General features: G+C 38.4%; 1 protein-coding gene and 1 pseudogene across 2 annotated transcripts in view; one reads left to right on the top strand and one right to left on the bottom strand.

Annotated features, from left to right (window-relative positions):
• LOC114047058 (pre-B-cell leukemia transcription factor 3) overlaps positions 1-20,636 on the bottom strand; it is a 300,024-nt gene that overhangs the window by 71,228 nt on the left and 208,160 nt on the right. For both annotated transcript variants that reach the window (XM_027867748.1, XM_027867749.1), the window contains exon 3: positions 19,890-20,131. In XM_027867748.1, coding sequence (XP_027723549.1) covers positions 19,890-20,131 — 242 coding nt within the window. The remainder of the gene's footprint in view (positions 1-19,889; positions 20,132-20,636) is intronic.
• LOC114047059 lies at positions 9,880-10,257 on the top strand (annotated as a pseudogene).

Raw genomic sequence — 20,636 nt, 5'->3', positions numbered from 1 at the left:
GTCTGATTCCAATAAAATTTTTCTTTCATGATTTCTTGAAATAGACCATCCAGGCTTTTTTTTTGGTCCTGGCTGTCAGGTAGTCCAATGAATCTTAAATTGTCTCTCCTTAATCTCTTTTCCATGCCAATTGTTTTTTATGTGAAATTCCTTAAATTTTCTTCTCTTTTTATACCACTTGGACTTTAATAATATATTTTAAAAATTCTTGTCTTTAAAACTCTCGCTTCATTTTTTTTCAGGAATTCTAGTTGACCTTGTGGTGTTTTTCTTTGAGGCTTTTGCTTGTAGATGTTTTGAAGTCATTCTCTTCTTCTGGGTTTGTGCGTGGGCATCCCTGACACAATAATAGCTCTTTATTCTGGAAATCTTTTTTTTTTCCTTTACTCATTCTTCCAGTCTTACTTCCCAAATTGGGTCTTTGTATTAGGTTGAGAATCTGTGCACTTCTGCAGGAATATTGGGGCCTGGTTTGTATTCTCTAGGGTCCTACTCGTGTTTTTTCTTGCTATTAAGTATAGTGTTCTTCAAAGATTCTCAGGGACATCTCAGACCAGGAGTGTACAAACATTTATTCTACCCTTATTGTCTGATCTAGTACAAAGTCTGATCACTTCCTACTTGGTTTGAACTCGGCAAACTCCTGAAATCAGTCTGGGTGAGGGCAACATAGCTCTTAACTTAACTTTGATTAGAGCTTCAGTAGACTGCTGCTGACCTCAGCCCCTGTCAATGAACTGGAAGGTACTACAGATTCAGAGTGACAGAACTGTAGGCTTCCTGTTGGTCTGAGGATCCTTTGCCCTATTCTTCAGATATAGGGTTCAGGCTAGATCTGTGGACTAAATCCAGATATCCTAATTCCTTATATAAGTATGAGGCCACATCTGCATCTGAAATGGATCCTTGACCATTTCTTGAAGTGAAACACAGCCACAAGTCACCTTACACACTAGCTGCAGGTTCCAAATATTCCAAGCTGGAGCTACAATCTAGCTTTGGGTTCAGAGCAATATAGCTGCTGGTTGGCGCCTGTTCCTGTTCTCTCCAAAGTACATAGGATTAGGCTCAGTCCCTGCTGGATTCACAATTGCTTCATGCCCTGGAACACAGCCTAGGGTAAGCTCTGCTCCTAGGTTTAGGTCCCCTGCTCAGAAAAGTCCACAACATTGCTGTCAGATTAGTCATAGATGTAGGCTGGATCCTGTTCCTGACACCTAGTATAGATAAAGATCTCATTGTGTTTTCTCCTTGGATTTTGGTGCTCACTTTAGGTCTTTGTTGGAGTAGCTGTGGGCAGAATTAAGCTATACTGCCCCCTCCTACTCTGCTATCTTTGTTGTACTCCATCTAATAAACATTAGAAGTGGGATTTGAACCCATGTCTTCCTGACTGCAAGTCTAATACAGTCTAAGCTTTGCCACATACAAGTTGAATGACTTTAAGGAAATTATTTCACCTCTCTACATCTCAGTTTTCTTATATATTAGCTACTATAGTAATTACACTATTAACTCAAGAGTTTTGTAAAAAACAATTTAGAAACAGGAGCCATTTTTAAATGAATAATAAAACTTATATAAGGAATTAGGATATCTGGATATGAAAAGATAAACTTTATTTATCATACAAGTTATAGATGCCATTACTACAGAGGTAATAAAACAGGTAAATTTTTAGAAAGAAAGAAAGATTCCTCCAACCAATAACGTAAATTGCTATAAAAGCTTATGAGAGCCAAAAATCTTCTCTTAAAGCAGTGAATGGTAAATTCTTACTTTAATACTTGAAAAAAAATAGTGATTTCATCAGTTTAAACATTCCCTCCACTGATGAAGAGCTTGAACCTTCTATATTTTAACAATTTGATGAATTACTATATACAAAAACAATGCATTACCAAACTTGAAGTGATGAGTCTCTTAAAACTTAGCTTGATTAGCAGCCAGGCCTGCATTAGAAGCTTTTCTAGCTTTCCAAAACCTGCTGGAGCTTGCTTTCACCTAGCATAACCTTCAGGAATTCAGGTATCTCTAAGACATAGAGAAGCACTGGACGAAGATGTTGGTGAAGGTGACCTTCTCTGGTGATTAGAAAAATAGATATAAGAAAGTCTGTACTGGTTAACTGTTTAATGGAAACAGACAAAAAGTTGAGGGGAGACAGCTTCCAATAAATCAACATTATTAAACAAAATTAAGAATTAAAATGTTCTTTATAAGCACCATAGAAGGTCAAACCATAGTTGTTGTTACATTGTTCAGTTGTCTTCAATCGTGTCCAATTGTTTATGATTCCATCTGGAGTGGTTTGCCATTATCTTCTCCAGCTCATTTTACAGATGAGGAAACTGAGGCAAGTTGAATTAAGTGACTTGCCCAGAGTCACACAGTTAGTATGTGCCTAAGGCCAGATTTGAACTCAGGCCCTCTTGACTCCAGGCCTGGCACTCTATCCACTGCACCACCCATAGACCAGCTGCAAGTTAATATCAGTCCTTGGACTCCTGGATTACTCATACACTGAGTAATTGTTTCAATTTGGTAGAAGTGATAGAATCTAAATACTTCTAAACATTTTGTCATCCTCCAAGGCAAAAACTGTCTTCAACTTCTACCACTTCCCATTTTGTCAGGAAACTTCCAAGTCTTCACACTTCTCTGACGCTCCCTTATACAATGTTCTCTGGAACTCCTATTCTAATATTAATGAATTTCCTTTTAGCCAAGAGCTCTTCCTCTCACAGTCTTTCCATAATTCTTGGACTCACAGAAACTTACCTCTCTAGGGGCACACATAATTCCTGGACTAACTCTCCAGTATCATGTATGCATTTTCTCATTTCCCAAATACATTGATTCAGGAAGAAATAGACACATCCTTTGGGTCTCAATTACTCTACATATTCCAAAATAAAACTCATTATTTTCTATAAAACCATCCATCTTCCTACCCTCTCTATTTCTGTCCAGAGCATCACCCTTAAAAATCTGGGAGTCACCTTTGACTCTTCAATTTTTCTCACCTCCCTATATCCAATCAGTTGATAAGTCTTGTCTACATTGCCTCCATGGCATCTCTTACATCTGTCCTCTTTTCTCCACTCACATGGCCACCACCTCAGTTCAGAGACTCATCATCTATTTTCTGAACTACTAAAATAGTTTACAATTTCTCCATTCTCCAATCTATCCTCAATGTTGGTAACAAAATAATATTCCTAAAGAATAAATATGACCATGTTACTTACACTACTCAAAAATATTTCCATGACTATCTATCGCTTTTAGAATAAAACTCCTCAGTTTAGCACTTAAAGTCCTCTATAATTTTGATTCAACCTAACTTTCTACAGATTATCTTACTCTTACTCCTTTTTACATACATTCTGGTCATACTTGCTATTCCTTAAACTCAGAAATACATGTCCCACCTCCATGCCTTTGTAGAAGTTGTTCTCCCTTCCTGCCACCATTGCCTGGAATGTATTTCCTCCTAACATCTACTTCTCAGGATCCTTAACTTCTTTAAATAATCTCCTATGAGAAGGCTTTCCTGATTCTGCTAGTTATTAGTATATTTTCTTCCATCACATTCTTTTATTTAACTATCTGTGGGCATGCTGAATCAATCCAGTTGGAAATAAGCTCCTGAAAGACAAAGATGGTTTAATTTTTGTTTTTATATTTCAAGCACAGTGCCTGTCATAAAGTCAACCAACCAATTAACAAGGACTCATTAACCACCTCCAGTGAGCCAGATATTGTGCTAGGAATACAAAAATAAAAAGAAATAATCCCCATTTTTAAGGTGCCTATATCTATTTGGGGAGATAACATGTACATAAATAAGTATATATAACATAAATACAAGTTAATTGGATGGGGCAATGGGAGTATGGATGATCAGAAAAGGTGTCATGTAGAAGGTGATATCTGAGATAACTTTGGAAGGAAACTAAGGATTGTAAGAGGATGAGGTTGAGAGGTAGTGCATTCCAGGCATGGGGGACAGCCTGTTGAAAGGCCCAGAGAGTGTGGTGTGTAAATAATAGTAAAAAGGCTAATTTGGTAAGACTATAGTAGCCTCCTGCTACCATCTTCTCCACCCTTGTCTCACATGATGAAATGACCTAACTCCTTACCAAGATCAACTCTTCTGCCTGCTCAAGGGATCCCATTCTATCCCATTTCCTCTAAAAGATTATCTCATCTGTTATCCCCATTCTCCCACTTATCTTCAATCTCTCCCTGTATAATGACTCCTTCAAACATGCCCATGTCTTCCCCATCCTCAACAAAAATCCTCATTTGGGGGAATGTACATCAATTGGGAAATGGTTGAACAAGTTGTAGCATATGATTATGATAGAATGCTATTGTGCTATAAGAACTAATAGGGGGATGGTTTTAGAAAAACTCAGGAAGACCTATATGAATTGATGCAAAGTGAAGTGAGCAGAACCAGATCACTGTATACAGTAATAGCAATATTGTAATGATGTAATGATGATCAACTGTGAAAGACTTAGCTACTCCGATCAATACAATGATCCAAGACAGTTCTGAAGGACTCATGATGTTTTCTATCTCCACAGAGAGAACTGATGAACTAACTCTGAATGCTTTTGAAGTATAAGTTTTTTTACTTACTTTACTTTTCTTACTTTTTCAATGACATGGCTAATATGGAAATACGTTTTGCATGATTTCACAGGTATAATTGATAGTATGTTGCTTTCCTTCTCAGTAAGTAGGGGAAGAATTAGAGGGAGAGAATTTGGAATTCAAAATTTTAAAAAAGAATATTAAAAAATAAGTATTTTTTAAAAAGAAAAAGAAAAAATCCCTTATTTGATCCTTCCGTTTCTGCTTGTCCTATATCTCTTCTACTCTTTGTAGCTAAATTTCTTTTTTCTTTTTTTTTCTATCTGAACAGAATTTTTTTAAATTTTTTTATTTTTAGTTTTCAACATTTACTTACTTCCACAAGATTTTGAATTCCAAATTTTCACCCCATCTCGCCCCTCCCCCCACCCCAAGATGGCATGTATTCTGAATACCCCTTCCCCTAGTCTGCTTTCCCTGCTATCTCTCCCTCCCTTTCCCTTCTATTCTCCTGTAGGGCAGGATAGATTTCTGTACCCCATTTCCTGTATTTCTTATTTCCCAGTTGCATGTGAAAACATTTTTTTAAATATGTGTTTTTTAAACTTTGGGTTCCAAATTTTCTCCCTTCCTCCCTCCCCACCCACCCACATTGAAAAGGCAAGCAACTCAATATTGGCTATACATGTGCAGTTATGCAAAACACTTCCATTATTGACATGTTGTGAAAAACTAACTCTATTTCCCTTAATCCTATCCCGCCCCCCCATTTATTCTATTCTTTCTTTTGACCCTGTCCCTCCTCAGAAGCATTTGCTTCTGATTACCCCCTTTCCCAATCTGCCCTCCTCTCTATCATCCCCCTACTCTCTTGTCCCCTTCCCCTCCTATTTTCCTGTAGGTTAAGACAGATTTCCATACCCAATTGAGTGTGTATGTTATACCCTCCTTAAGTCAAATCCTGTGAGAATAAGATTCACTCCTTTCTTCTCACCTTCCCCCAGTTCCCCTCCACTGTAAGAGCCTTTTCTTTTCTGGTTTTTTTTTGTGAGATAATTTACCTCGTTCTACCTTTCCCTTTTTCCTTCTCCTAGTATAATCCTCTCCCACCCCTTAATTTTATTCTCCAGATATGACCCCTTCATCTTCAACTCACCCTGTGCCCTCTATCTATCTATCTATCTATCTATCTATATGTACATACATATAATTTTTTCCCTCCAACTACCCAAATACTGACAAAGGTCTCATGAGTTTCAAATATCATCTTTCCATGCAGGAATGTAAACAGTTCAACCTTAATAAGTCTCTTGTGATTTCTCTTTCCTGTTTACCTCTTCATGTCCCACTTGAGTCTTGTATTGGAAAGTCAAATTTTCTATTCAGCTCTGATCTTTTCATCAAGAATGCTTGAAAGTCCTCTATTTCACTGAATGGCCATTTTTTTCCCCTGAAGAATTATACTCAGTTTTGCTGGGTAGGTGATTCTTGGTTGTAATCCTATCTCCTTTGCCCTCTGGAATATTATATTCCATGCCCTGCGGTCCCTTAATGTAGAAGCAGCTAAATCTTGTGTTATCCTGATTGTGTTTCCACAATACTTGAATTGTTTCTTTCTGGCTGCTTGTAATATTTTCTCCTTGACCTGGGAACTCTGGAATTTGGCTACAATATTCCTAGGAGTTTTCCTTTGGGGATGTCTTTCAGGAGGAGATCGGTGGATTCTTTCCATTTCTATTTTGCCTTCTGGTTTTAAAATATCAGGGCAGTTTTCCTTGATCATTTCTTGAAAGATGATGTCTAGGCTCTTTTTTTGATCATGGCTTTCAGATAGCCCAATAATTTTTAAATTCTCTCTCCTGGATCTATTTTCCAGGTCAGCTGTTTTTCCAATGAGATATTTCACATTTTTTTCTAATTTTTCATTCTTTTGGATTTGTTTTACAGTGTCTTGATTTCTCATAAAGTCACTAGCTTCCAATTGCTCTATTCTAATTTTTAAGGAAGTATTTTCTTCAGTAATCTTTTGGACTTCCTTTTCCATTTGGCCAATTTTGCTCTTTAGGGCATTCTTTTCTTCATTGGCTTTTTGGACCTCTTTTGCCATTTGGGTTAGGCTATTTTTTAAGGTGTTATTTTCTTCAGTATTTTTTTGGGTCTCCTTTAGCAAGCTGTTAACTTGCTTTGCATGATTTTCTTGCATCACTCTCATTTCTCTTCCCAGTTTTTCCTCTACTTCTCTTACTTGCTTCTCAAAATCCCTTTTGAGCTCTTCCAAGGCCTGGGACTGATTCATATTTTTCTTGGAAGTTTTGGATGTAGGAGCTTTGACTTTGTTTTCTTCTTCTGGTTGTATGTTTTGATCTTCTTTGTCACCAAAGTAAGATAATATAGTCTGACTCTTTTTGTGCTGCTTGCTCACGATCCCAACCAATTACTTGAGTTTTAAACTCTTTGTTAAGGTACGAGTCTGTTTCCAATGTGGAGAATGTACTGTCCCAAGCTTTGGGGGTTTGTACAGCTGTTTTCAGAGATACTTCTAGGGACCTGAAAAGTGTCAGTTCTTCCAAGGTGCTATGATAAGGGGCGAGGTGTTTCCTCTCCACAGCCACAATGAGCTCCACCACGCCAGCGCTCCTCCTCACCCCAGGACCGCCCTTCAGAACTGTGACCCAGATCCAAGCACGGCAAAGCAAGAGATTCCTGCCTCAGCCCTGGCAAAGATATCCTTGCAATCCCCCTCTGATCAGCCACTTGACTCCCCCTCAGTCTGTGGGCCGGAAGCTCAGAAGCCAGCCGCTGCCCTCAGGGAGGCTGAGATCTAGCTTCTTCTCTCACCGCAGTAACAGACTTTTTCCACTGACCTTCTAAGTTGTCTTTGGCGTTCGTGGGTTGAAAAGTCTGGAAACCACTACAGCTGCCTGTGATTCAGTCCTCTGAGGCCTGCTCCAGGTTTGCTGTGGTCTGCGTGCCAACGCCGAACTGTGCTCCTCTCCCAGCCCAGTGCGATATACCTTTCTGATCACCCATCCAGGTTGTCTTGGGCTGGAAATTTGTTTTACTCTGTTTTTTTTGTGGGTTCTGCTGCTTTAGAATTTGTTTAGAGTCATTTTTTGTAGTATTTGGAGGGGTTTAGGGGAGAGCTCTAGCAAGTCACTGCTTTCCCTCCGCCATCTTGGCTCCGCCCTGTGGCTAAATTTCTTGAGAAAGTTGACCACAGTAGGTATCACCACTTTCTTTCCTTTAATTCTCTTCTTAACCCCTTACAATCTGGCTTCCTATCTTATCATTCCACCAAAACTGTTCTCCAAAGTTACCAATGATTTCTTAATTATCAAATCCAATGGCCTTTTCTTCTCATCCTCCACAATCTCTCTGTAGCCTCTGACATTGCTGATCACCTTCTTCTCCTTGATACTCTCCTCTTTCTAGGTTTGTGGGACACCACTCTCTCCTACTTCTCCAACCTATTTGATTGCTCCTTCTCAGTCTCCTTTTTTGGATCCTCATTTAGATCATACCCTCTAATTGTAAGTATCCCACAGGGTTCTGTCCTGAACCCTTTTCTCCTCTACGTTTATACTACTTCACTAGTGATCTTATCAGCTCCCATAGATTTAATTACCATCTCTATGCTAATGATTATTAATCTATTAATCCTACCTTCACCTCTTTTCTGACCTCCATATTCCCATCTCCAACTGCTTTTCAGACATCTTGAACTGGATGTCCAGTAGAAATTTTAAACTCAAAATGTCTAAAACCAAACACATTATGTTTCTCCCTAAACCCTCCCCATCTACTAACTTCCCTATTAATATTGAAGGCAATATCATCCTTCTAGTCCCTCAAGCTTGCAACCTACGATTCATCCTACATTCTTCACTATCTCTCATTCATCTATGTCTAAACTGTTGCCAAGGGTTATAGATTTCACCTTTGCAACGTCTCTCAAATATGCCCCTTTCTCTTCTCTGACACTGACACCACTCTGGTACAGGCCCTCATCACCTCACGCCTGGACTATGCAATAGTCTGCTGGGAGTCGGCCTGCCTCAAGTCTCTCCCCACTCCAAACCAGCCTCCATTTGGCCATTATTTTCCTAAAGTGAAGGTCTGACTATTTATTGAACCCCACCCCCTACTCAATAAACTTCAGTGGCAACGTATGACCTTCAGGATCAAATACAAAATCCTCTGATTAGCACGCAAAGTCTTTCATAACCTAGTCTCATTCTACCTTTCCAGTCTTCTTATACCTTACTCCCCACCACTTTCTCTTTGATTCAGTGACACTGGCCTCCCGGCTATTCCACGAACAAGACATTCTACCTCTCAGCTCTAGTCGTTTTCTCTGGTTGTCCCCCATGCCTGGTTGGAATGCTCTCCTGCATCATCTCTGCTTCCTGGCTTCCTTTACGTCTCAACTAACATCCCAACCCCTCTTTATTCTGGTGTCTTCCTTCCCTTAATTATTTCTTATTCATTCTGTATATAGCACTTTTGTACATACTTGTTTGCTTATTGTCTCCTCCATTAGATTGTGAGCTCCCTGAGGGCAGGGACTATCTTTTGCCTCTTTTTATATCTCTAGTGCTTAGGATGGTGGCTGACACACAGTAAATGCTTAATAAATGTTTACTGACTGATTATAATGAAAGAGGAGTAATATCTAAAATGATGAAAGATAGGTTGGATCCAGGTTGTGAAGTATTTTCAATGCCAAACAGAAGAGTTTATATTTGATTCTAGATATAATAGGGAATCATTTATTGAGTTAGAAGAATAACATGATCAGACCTGTGCTTTTGGAAAATCAATTGTATCTCACCTTGGATCAAAGAATCATAAATTTTTAGGCAGCAGCAAACTCAAAAGTCATCTAGTATGACCCCGCCCCCACCCCCTTTTTAGAGATAAGCAAATAGAGACAAAGAGAGATTAAGTGACTTGCCCAAGGTCATACAAGGTAGTATCAGAGGCAGGATCTGAAACCAGGTCTTGTGACTCCAAATGCAGATTTCTTTCCCACTATACCATTTCAATGAATGTAATTTAATTCTTTAACTACTAGATATTTTTCATAAGTTGCTGTGGTCATCCTCCAGTAGTCAACCTTCTGGTGACGAGCCTCTGATTACTAGGCTGGCTACCTGTTCAGGGAAGTAAGGGAAGCAGGGAGAAGTTCTTTCACATACACAAGAGTCACTCTCAAGGTCTCTCTTAAGAATTTTGGAATTGGTTTTTTTTTCTGACCTGGTCCCGGGCAGAATGGCTCCCACAAAGAAAGGTGGAGAGAAAAAGAAGGGATGTTCTGTCATGAATGAGGTGGTGACCAGAGAGTATACCATCAACATTCACAAGAGGATTCATGGAGTAGGCTTCAAAAAGCGAGCTTCTCGGGCTCTAAAGGAAATCCACAAATTTGTCAAGAAAGAAATGGGAACTCCAGATGTACGCATTGACACCAGACTCAACAAAGTTGTTTGAACCAAAGGAATAAGGAATGTCCCATACCATATCTGAGTGCATTTGTCTAGGAAATGCAATGAGGATTAAGATTCACCAAACCAGCTGTATACGTTGGTTACTTATGTACCTGTCACCACTTTCAAAAGTTTACAGACAGTTAATGTGGATGAAAACTAAATTGAACTTCATTTAAATAGGTATAAAATTAAAAAAAAGAATTTTGGAATTGATTAAGTGACATGGGAAACACTGGCACAGGACTGCTCAGCATGGCATGCCCACATCAGAGAAGGTACTGTGCTTTATGAGCAAAGCAGAATTGAAATAGCCCAAAAGAAACTCAAGATGCACAAATTTAGAGAATGGACCCCAAATGTTCACATGGACTATTTGTGCCTGACCTGTGGTAGAGCAATCCGAGCTCCTATTGATCTGATCAGCCACAGTCAGACACATTAAAACTTGACTCTAGTGTAGTGATGTCCTCACAATATGACATAGTTATGTCATCCTCTTTGAGAATGAAGGACAACAATCAACCATTGCCAGCAGGTTTTGGCATTAATCAGTATTTGGGGAAGCACTTAAGAAAAAGCATCAGAGTGGTTCAGTTCAACATTTGTTATCTATTCCCAAAATGATCTTCTGCAACTTGAAGACCTTCGAGCAGTTGAACCATACTTTATTAGCTTTCAGCTCACACCTGGCTCCAGTGCTTCACCCTGATTTGGGGTGAATTCAAAAGACATCTGTGAACTCAGAAAACAGGTTCCCAGATGCTTGGGGAGCCTTGGGACCCTTATAATACTTTTGCCTACAGCAAAAATGTATTTCAATGTAATTATAGAAGATAACTTTCAATATGTCACCTCTACTATAGTAGCTGTAAATTATGAACAGAATAGCCCATGCACAATAATTTTGTTTGGTATAAGCAAAGTGGGAGAGCTATTCATGGAGTGATATATCTATATCTATCTGTATGCATTCATATAACTGGCAACACATGTCTAAATCAAACTCTATCTGCAAAAAGTAATCTGTCTATCTTCTTGTAGAAAGATAGAGAGGCCCAGAAAGTCTAGTAGTGAGAACATTTCCGTATCTGAAACACCTTTTCTCAGAGTGATGGGTCTGAACTTACTAGCAATTTACCAGAAGAAGGATTATGTTATAAAGAGCCCCGAATAAGGCTCTAATTTCATCACTATGGAATATGCATGATTTAAGGTAAGTGACTGGATCTCTCTGGAGCTATATTATCTCTTCCATAAAATAAAGAAGACTGGATAGATCTCAACAGATCTCAGGTTTTACAACCTATATTTTATGTTCTAAAATCCCTTGCAGCTTTAAGATTCTAGGCGCACGGGTCTTTTCCACCTCTAATGTTTTATCTGAGTTCTAAGGTCCCTTCCAGATGGAATATTTTATGTTTTAAGGTTCCTTCCAGCTTTTAAAAACGTGTAACTCATTTTCATGTACTAACATGATGAAGGCAAAAACTGTACATGAAGTAAAGAAGACATGGGTTCAAATCCTGCCTCAGACACTTGCTGGCTGTCTGTTCCTGGGCAAGTTACTTAATCACTCTCAGCTTTCTTCATCTGTAAAATGGGGATAATGTTATTTACCTCATAGGGTTGTGGTGAGGATCAAATGAGATAGTATCTGTAAAGTGCTTTACAAACCTTAAAGTACTATGTAAATGTTGGCTATTATTATTAATTATTAATGTTTTAATTACTACACAACATTTGGGGGATGAGCAACATGATTTTAATGCTCTGTATTTGTAAGACAAACCACTTTTGTCTCTCAACTGTTAAGACAATGTTCCTGAGGCACAGTGTTATATTTTGCTGCAAACCCTGAAAAATTATCATATTTCTTTAAATCAGACATTTCTGGGTGTCAGGATCAACAAAAGGCAAGTTCTAAATCAGCTTTGCCTCTCTCTTAGTTGTAGCAGCTTTTGAGAACTGACTCCAGTTTCCTGGAGTTTGGATGGATAGGTCTGACATTTCACCAGCAGCCTTTATAAAAGACTAAAAATGGTATGCTGCTAGAATCATTAAACCTGGCTCTCTTAGAATCAAATGACATTTTCATGAAAATTATTTTAAACTAGCATTTCAAAAGACAGGGATGTTACTGAAATATATACACACAACTAAGCATTCCAGCTTAAATTTATTCCAGCTCAAAGTCTAGTTTTAAGTCTGCTTAGCTTTGTAAATGTGGTTGTGTTTATAAAGTACTTTAATTTACTGCAGTAGTGGTGTTTGTTAATTTTATGGCAATCTAAATCTAAACAGGTTTCATATATATATTTTCATTACAGTCTCATTGAAGCACATAGAAGAGAGCAGAAGGGCAAGGTTTCAGCACTATATATATATATATATATATATATATATTCTTTATACTCTAAAGCTTCCTACCCATTCCACTTTGTTCTCTGAAATGCCTGCTCCCCAGGCAAGAAATTTACTTTGATCTTAAATCTTTTCCTTTCCCATTCCTTCCAGCCTCTGGGTCTCACTAAGATCTGGATCACTCCTGATGACAGCCTCCCTGGACATTCTTTCCAACCCTGTCTGCACTCTCACTCATTTTCCTAATTCATTTGTCAAGGGGGAGGGAGGAAAGAGGAGTGGGAATACTCCTTATTTCCCATTGCCACTTACAGATCCTCCCTTACTCTTTATCAACCACGCACTCAAACTTCCAGTATTTGGTATCTACTAACTTCTGAGACATTCTCCTTCTTTCCTCAAGAAGTTCAACGCTTGGCTTACAGTCTTTCTCTCCTCCCCAACTCCTGCCCTCATACTAGAGGACTTCAACGTATATGTAGATATTTCCTCAAACACCTTAACCTAACAGTTCCTCAACTTACTCATATAATGTTACCTACTCCTCCATATTACTTCAGATACACACACAAAGATGGTCATACCCTTGATCTTAACTTTACCCACAAATATTCCACTTCCATATTCATGAACTCTGAAATTCCCTCATCTGATCACAACATATTGTCATTCTGACCCCTCTCCCTCTACCTTGCAACCACAAATTCCATTCTTTCCAAGGTCATTACCCCTGTACTAACTACACTTTCCTTTACCGATTTTGATCCCTTGCCAAACAAGTTCAAATCTACACTGTTTTCTTCTCTTGAGTCCTTTGCTCCCTTGACATATCACCAATCTTGTCCTGTCAAGTCTTAGCTTTAGATTACCTTGACCATCCACTGCACTGACTGCTACAAGTGAGCTCCTGAATGAAAGTGGGGGAAAAAATCACTAAAACACACTGACTGGGTCCACTACAAATTTATGTTACATAATCTCAATTGGCACATCATTGAGCAAGGAAATCCTTTTATACCTTCCTAATTAACTCATTTTCCCACTCACCACAGAGACGCTTAAAAATCTTTTTCCACCTCCACATAGCTCCCTCTCCCCACATTCTCCCGTCTGAGAACCTTGCCTCATATTTTGCTGGAAAAAAAAAAATGATGCCATTCACTAAATCTTTAGATTGGTGTTCAAAGATCTTCATAAGCTGCTTTTCCCCACCTTTCTAATCTTCTTACATCTTACTCCCCCGCCAAATACTCTGAGATAAAGTAATGTTGACCTCCTTGCTGTTCCTGGAATGAGACACTCCATCTCCTAACTCCTGGAATTTTCAGTGGCTGTCACCCCAAGCCTGAAACTCTCCTTTCTTCGTCTCTGCTTCCTGGCTTCCCTGCTTTCCTTCAAGTCCCAGCTAAAATCCCGCCTTCTACAAGAAGACTTTCCTTAATTCCCTTAATTCTAGTGCCTTCACTCTCTCAATTAGTATTTCCAGTTTATCTTGCATATAGCTTGTTTGTATATAGTTGTTTGTATGCTATCTTCTCCATTAGAATGAGCTCCTGGAGAACAGAGAATGTCTTTCACCTTTCTTTGTATTCCCAGGACTTAGCACAGTGCACACAGTAGGAACTTAATGTTTATTGATTGATGGAAAAGCTTAAGAAAGACAGCACATTAATACACTGTTGGTAAAACTGTGAATTCATCCAACCATTCTGGAAAAATTGGTAATTATGACAGAAAAATTATTTAACTGTTCATAACCTTTGACCTGCAACCTCATTCCAAGACATGTTCCTAAGCAGTCAAAGACAGAAAAACCTCACAAATATCCAAAAAGCCATGTCTCACTTACCGCCTTTTGCACTCTAGCCAGAGCCAGAGATGCTTCTCTGTTACCCCCAAGAGAATCTTGGATTCTACTCCTGGGATGCTCGTCTCTGACAGGTGAGCTTTCACTTCATCTTGCCAGGAACCAGGATTTCATATCATATTCCAACCACCATTCTCAATCATATGCTACTACTACCACTCTTTATGTGCTGTCTTCCCCATTAAAATGTAAGCTCCTTGAGGGCAAATATTATTTTACTTGCTTATATTTATACCCGCATAATTTAACACAGTGTCTGACAAATAATGAGTCTATAATAAATCTACTGACTGTCTGTCTTTCTATAGTACTACTTTTTGCAATAGCAAAAGAGAGAGAGAGAGAGAGAGAGAGAGAACAAACTAGGTACTCACCAAATGGGCAACAGCTGATCTGTGCCATATGGAAGTAATGGAATACTTTAAGAAAGGACAACTAAGAGAAATTCAAAGATAAAAGAAAAGTCTTACATGAACTAATGCAGAGTCCCGTGAGCAAAACTAGGAAAATATAATGGCTTCAATAGTGCTAAGAGGAAAACAACAACAACAACAACAACAACAACAAACTAAAAGATGGCCTAACTGTAATAACCAAGTTCTGTCCCAGAGAACAGATAATGAAATTTACCTATCCCCTCTTGGTAGAAGAGGGAGAAAAATATTCATGCTGTCATGATCTCTAAGATCTCTTCTGGCTCAAAATATTATGAACTTATAACTCTGAGCTTATGACGTAAGTACTCACAGAAGCAGAGAATCTTAGAGTGCACAGGTACCTCAGAGGTTGCCTAGTCCCTGCAGTTGACTTAGGGCACTCAGGTGCTTCAGTGGATAGAGTTCTGGGCCTAGAATCAGAAAGGGCTGAGCTCAAATCTGGTCTTAGACACTTACTTGTTGTGTGACCCTGGGCAAGTCACTTAACCTCTATGTGCCTTAGTTTCCTCAATTGTAAGTAGGGTGAATAATAGCATCTATCTCACAGGGTTGTTGTGAAGATCAAATGAGGTATTTGTAAAGCACTTAGTACAGTGCCTAGTATATAGTGGGAGCTATATAAATGGTTATTTCCTTTCCTTTCCACAAAGAATGAATAAATTAACTGCAGCACAGTGATTTATTCACTTTATAACACGGTATCCCAATGTGAAACTTCTACATATTCCGTGATGTGACTTAAGTTCAAATCCAGACTCTGCTATTTATTAGCTAGGTGGCTTAGTGCAAGTGATTTAATCTCTTTGAATTCAGTTTCTTCACCTGTAAAATGAGGGGGTTAGACTTCTCACCTGAACTACTTCACTATCAGTCTATTTGGTCTCCTTTCCCAGTAGTATTCTCCCACTCCAATCAATCTTTACACATAATCAATCGATAAAGTGATTTTCCTAAAGTATGGGTCCAATCATGTTACTACTTCCCCCTACCTCTCTGTTAACTCCCTATTACTTCTAGGAAAAAAGATAAACTCAGGTTTGGCATTTAAAGTTTTTTATAACCTGGCCCCATCTTACCTTTCCATATTTATTACACTTTACTCCTTTTCCACATAATCTATGGTTCAGCCAAACTGGTCTTCATGCTGTTCCTCAAACCTCTCATTTACATGCATTTGTACTGGCTGTCCCTCATGCAAAGAATGCACATCTTCTTCACCCTTCACCTCTCTACTTCTTGGAAGCTCTGGTTTCCTTCAAGATTCAGCTCAATAGCTATCTTCTGCAAGAGGACTTTCTTACTATTCCACCTGATTATCCTATATGTTCTTTGTGTTTTGGATACATACATATACATATGTGTGTGTGTGTATATATATATATGTGTGTATATATATGTATATATATAAATAAATATATATTACAGTCATTTATTGTCATATCTTGTCTCCCCCATAAGAATATCAGCTCCCTGAGGGGAGGAACTATTTCAAGTTTATCTTTGCATCCCCAGCACCCAGTACAAGTGCCTGACACATGATAGGCCATTAATAAATAATGTGATTGACTAGATGACAATTTCTAAGGTCTTTTCCAGCTCTAAGTACTGTGATTCTGATTGCCCCAGCAACTCTCTCAAGAAGGTCAATTAGCCACATTTAAAAAAAAAAAACCAAACCCTAAGTATTAGTCTATGAAACTCAGTAAGTTCACACAGAGCCTTTGAACTAAAGCCCTACCACTATGCTTATTCATGAAGGACATATCAATAGAATGCAAGTCCTGGCAGGTTCTACCAGGATAGAATGACTTCAATTAAAAGCTAATCAACAGACTCTTGTCAGAGGTCAAGCCAAACTAAATGAAGTGAGCCGCATCACAAAAAGGTTAGTTACCAAGTGATGAATTTTCTTTAGCAACAGCAAACAGTGCCACAAACTATATCAGTGGAAGGGATATCCTCACTAGAGAAATCATTAATATTTTGAAATATTGAAGTATACAGAGCCTATATGTTGCCTTTTTGAAAATATTTTTCTTTAAATGGAAAGAAAAGCAAATACAAGTGCTACATCACCACTTCCAAACAATCTCAGATGAATTAACATTTATAGCTGAATTTAATTCCTACATATATTAGTTTGATTTTTTAATTTAAAATAATAGGAAATAGAATGTATTCATATCTTTCCAATCTTATCTCCATGACTCAGCTTGGTCCCCAAGAAAATTTGAGAATACATCTTTTTTAGGGGGTAGCATGTCACAGTGGAAAGAACACTGGCTCTGAAGTCAGAGAAGTTAGGTCTCCCTACACCTCTGTAGGGAGTAACTTTGGATAAGTCATTTATGGTACCTCAACCTCAGTTTCTTTACCTGTAAAATGAGGAGGCTGGATTAGATGGCCTCTGAGATCCCTTTCAGCTCTGGATCTATCACCTAATGATCCACTCAGAAGGTACAGATGCAGAATGTCTATCAGTCATGGTGACTGTGTTGGTCAACTTTGCTTAACTATTTTTCTTTGTTATAAGGGAGGGGTTTGTTTGGTTTTTTTTTTTGGTGAAGGGGAGGTATATTTGGAAATGACCGATGATAAAAGGCATCAATAAAACATTTTTTAAGAAGGTATATAGGCTCAAGGACCTGAAACTGGTGATAATAAAGAGTCACCTTAATTCTGTAAAGTCCCACCAAAACTCGATGTGCTATCCATTGGCCTCTTCTACTTCATAACATTCTCATTAAGGCAGTCAGGGAACACTTAACAAGCAAGGATGATATAACTATTTTAAACACTAAGTTGCGCTATTGAGGAAAATGTTAAAATTAGAAACATTTATTCATACTCCATGCAATCTTTCTAAACCGTGAACAATTTGGTTTACTGAAAATTATTCATGTCATATCAGAGAGCTATGCCCTTTTTAAGTATAATACACAATGATTTTTTCTTAAATTCTTACATTTTCCCTTACATAAAAATACTATTATAAACAAGACATGTAAAGTTTAAGCTCCCCAAAGCATACTTTCCAAAAAGTTATGAATATAAAGAAAAATCTTCTGCTGATTTTACATTGTGGTATGAATTTGGCACTTGATTCTCAAAGGATATATCAGGAGAGCCAAGTGTAGCAGGTTAGATCCAGAGAAGTATTGGGAACCACTCTAGATAAGGTCATAAGAGGATCATCAGTAGGAAGATGGCCACTATATGATGTTTTATAGTCAAAGCAACTTATGAAAAACATCTAAGGTAAGGAGGGATTTATTTCTGTTGATAAAGGAAGTAACTAGAGTGATAAAATGATGATCTCATGAGGTACTTTTATAGGATACGCCAGAAAAGGAATTGTTTTTTATGTCTACAAATAAGAAAAAATCAACACACAAGCTATGAATTACGTAGATAACCATTCAGCTTTTGGAGATTCCTATGGGCAGGCCAATAGTCATTACAGGGAAAGAGAATTTGGTGGTTAATCTATTTACAAAATTTACAATCCCAGTATAACTGCTTAAAGATTTAGTGATAATAATGGCTGTATATAAACCTCATGAAGACCATCTAACTATGGCATAGGTATGCTCTGATCTGCATTGATGAAAGGAGTACTCACATGAAATCAGATTTTTCATAGTACTGAACAACTAAAGCAATAGAAAATAGAATGAATCACAAAATCTCAGAGTTAAAAGGGAACTCAGAAATCATTTAGTCCAACATACACATAAATCATAATCTCTTCTACAACATCCCTCACAAGTGCTTGCCTACCCTTCACTTGAATATTTTCAATGACATCTTCCACATATCTCCCTTAGGTAACCAGTTCCACTTTTGGATAGCTCTAATTGTTGGAAAGCTTTTCCTTCCATCAAACCACTGTGACCTCCCCTTGTCATTCATCCTAGGTCTTCCTTCTGCAACCAAGTACAACAAGTTTAATCCTTCCATATGACAGTCATAAAAGTGCTTATAGACAATGATTGGATGCCCTCCCACCCCAAGTCTTCTCTTCTGTAGGTTTAGCATTTCCTGTTCACCATCAGACACATACGTGAAAATTAGACCACCTTCCACTGAAGTGTACTCATCTCTGAGAAAGAAATGACTAGCATTTTAACAGCTCTATAATTAAAATATGTGAGAAAGGCAATAGAATTGTAATGAAAATTGGCTGAGGAACTCAGGAAAAGAGAATGAAATAACCAGATCTAAAACCAGACAGGATCCCAGCACTACAAATGGAGACATTTCATCATTTGTCCTAAGAAGGATGGGCCACAAGAGTTTAGAATGTGGGTTTTAAACCCACATTGTATGAGATTTTCTGAGAGTATCTTTCATCAGATAGGATCATTAGTACCAAACTAATACCTGAAATATATTTTGAATGGATCGACATCTTTTCAATATATCACAAGGAATAATCTTCTCAATCTAATTCTTTTTAAAAAGCAGAATTCTTAAGAAAGAAGTAACTTCTTGCAGGATACACTTTCCCTCCCTGCAAATCTAAGTTATTCTGGGAGCCCTCACAGAGATGAGGCCAGAGCCTAATTACTTTGTGAGGTTATCTTGTTATCTAAAATAGTCTCTTTGGAAGCCACGTTCTGTATTGTGGTTTGATCTACTGAAGAACCTTTGTCTTGGACTAAAGGTTCCAGAAGGGTTTATTACAGGATTCTGGAACTCACATGATCAGAGATTAAAAGCTCACCACACAAAAGTAGGCTCCAACCTTAGAATTCTGTTTCTTTCAAGGTTGCTTCTTATAGTACACACCCTAGACAATATTCAATACACAAATGACAACTGCAAATGGCTTTGGTTTTAGCTACTAAAAAGAAGTTCAAAACTGAGAGAAATAGGGATTAAGAATAAGGACGTAGGTGGGAGAAGTGAAAAACTAATACACAAAGAAGATAAAACAAGTCTCAACCTCAAGGGGTCTTCATTCCATTTAATCAAATAACTCACTTGTATTTTTTTACACTCACTTTATTTAATTTTCTCTTTGTTTTAACTCCTACACCTCACAGACCCTGGATTTGGTTAATGCAGTCTAACAGAAGAGCAATAGCAGGTTTGCGCAGTACTATGAGAGTGGTGGCTGCTGACCTGTTCATATTTCTCCAGTTCTGTGTGATAGATTTGTCTGATCTGGGTCAATTTGGCTCTGTAATCTGAGTGTTCAATAGAGTTATCTGAAGAACCTCCAGAGGCGGCCGCGGCTGCAGCTGCTGCTGCCGATCCCCCACCTTTCTCAGGACCTGAAACCCCTTCTGCCAATAGCATATTGTCCAGTCTCATTAGCTGGGGATCTGGGGGGTCCTCCTCCTGGGCTCCTCTGATGCTGAGACCTTCAAAAAAGGAGAGAGAGAAGGGATGGGAGGAGAGGGGAGCAGGGAGGGAGAGAGAGAGAATGAACAGGATGAGTATTTTATTTAGTTCAGAAAATAGTCAAACAATAACATTACACTGTATTTCACATCTGACTAATTCATTATTGGTATTTTATACAATTATAGAATTAAAGAGCAAGAAGTAACCTTTCAGAGTATTTAGTCAAACACTTTAGATTTTTAGGAAACTGTGGCTCAGAAATGAAGTGACTTGTCCAAAGTCACATGTTAGTGGCAATCCAGGACTAGAACCTAGTTCTCTTGTCTCCCTATCAGCTCTTTATATCACACCACATCAAGTTCTCCTCAGTACCTGAAAGTTACTCCCAAGTTCATATTTATGTGATCCTAGAAATTCAAAGGTCTTCTGCTACTCCTTTTTCCCTGTTCTAGGTTAATGCCATTCAAGAAGGGGGGGGAGGGAGAGAGGGAGGGAGGGAGAGAGAGAGAGGGAGGGAGAGAG

The sequence above is a fragment of the Vombatus ursinus genome, unplaced genomic scaffold (assembly GCF_900497805.2).
Source record: "Vombatus ursinus unplaced genomic scaffold, bare-nosed wombat genome assembly UNPS02014786.1, whole genome shotgun sequence".
Lineage (NCBI taxonomy): Eukaryota > Metazoa > Chordata > Mammalia > Diprotodontia > Vombatidae > Vombatus > Vombatus ursinus.
Note: the sequence above shows the minus strand (reverse complement) of the source record. Positions and strands in the feature narration are given on the sequence as shown.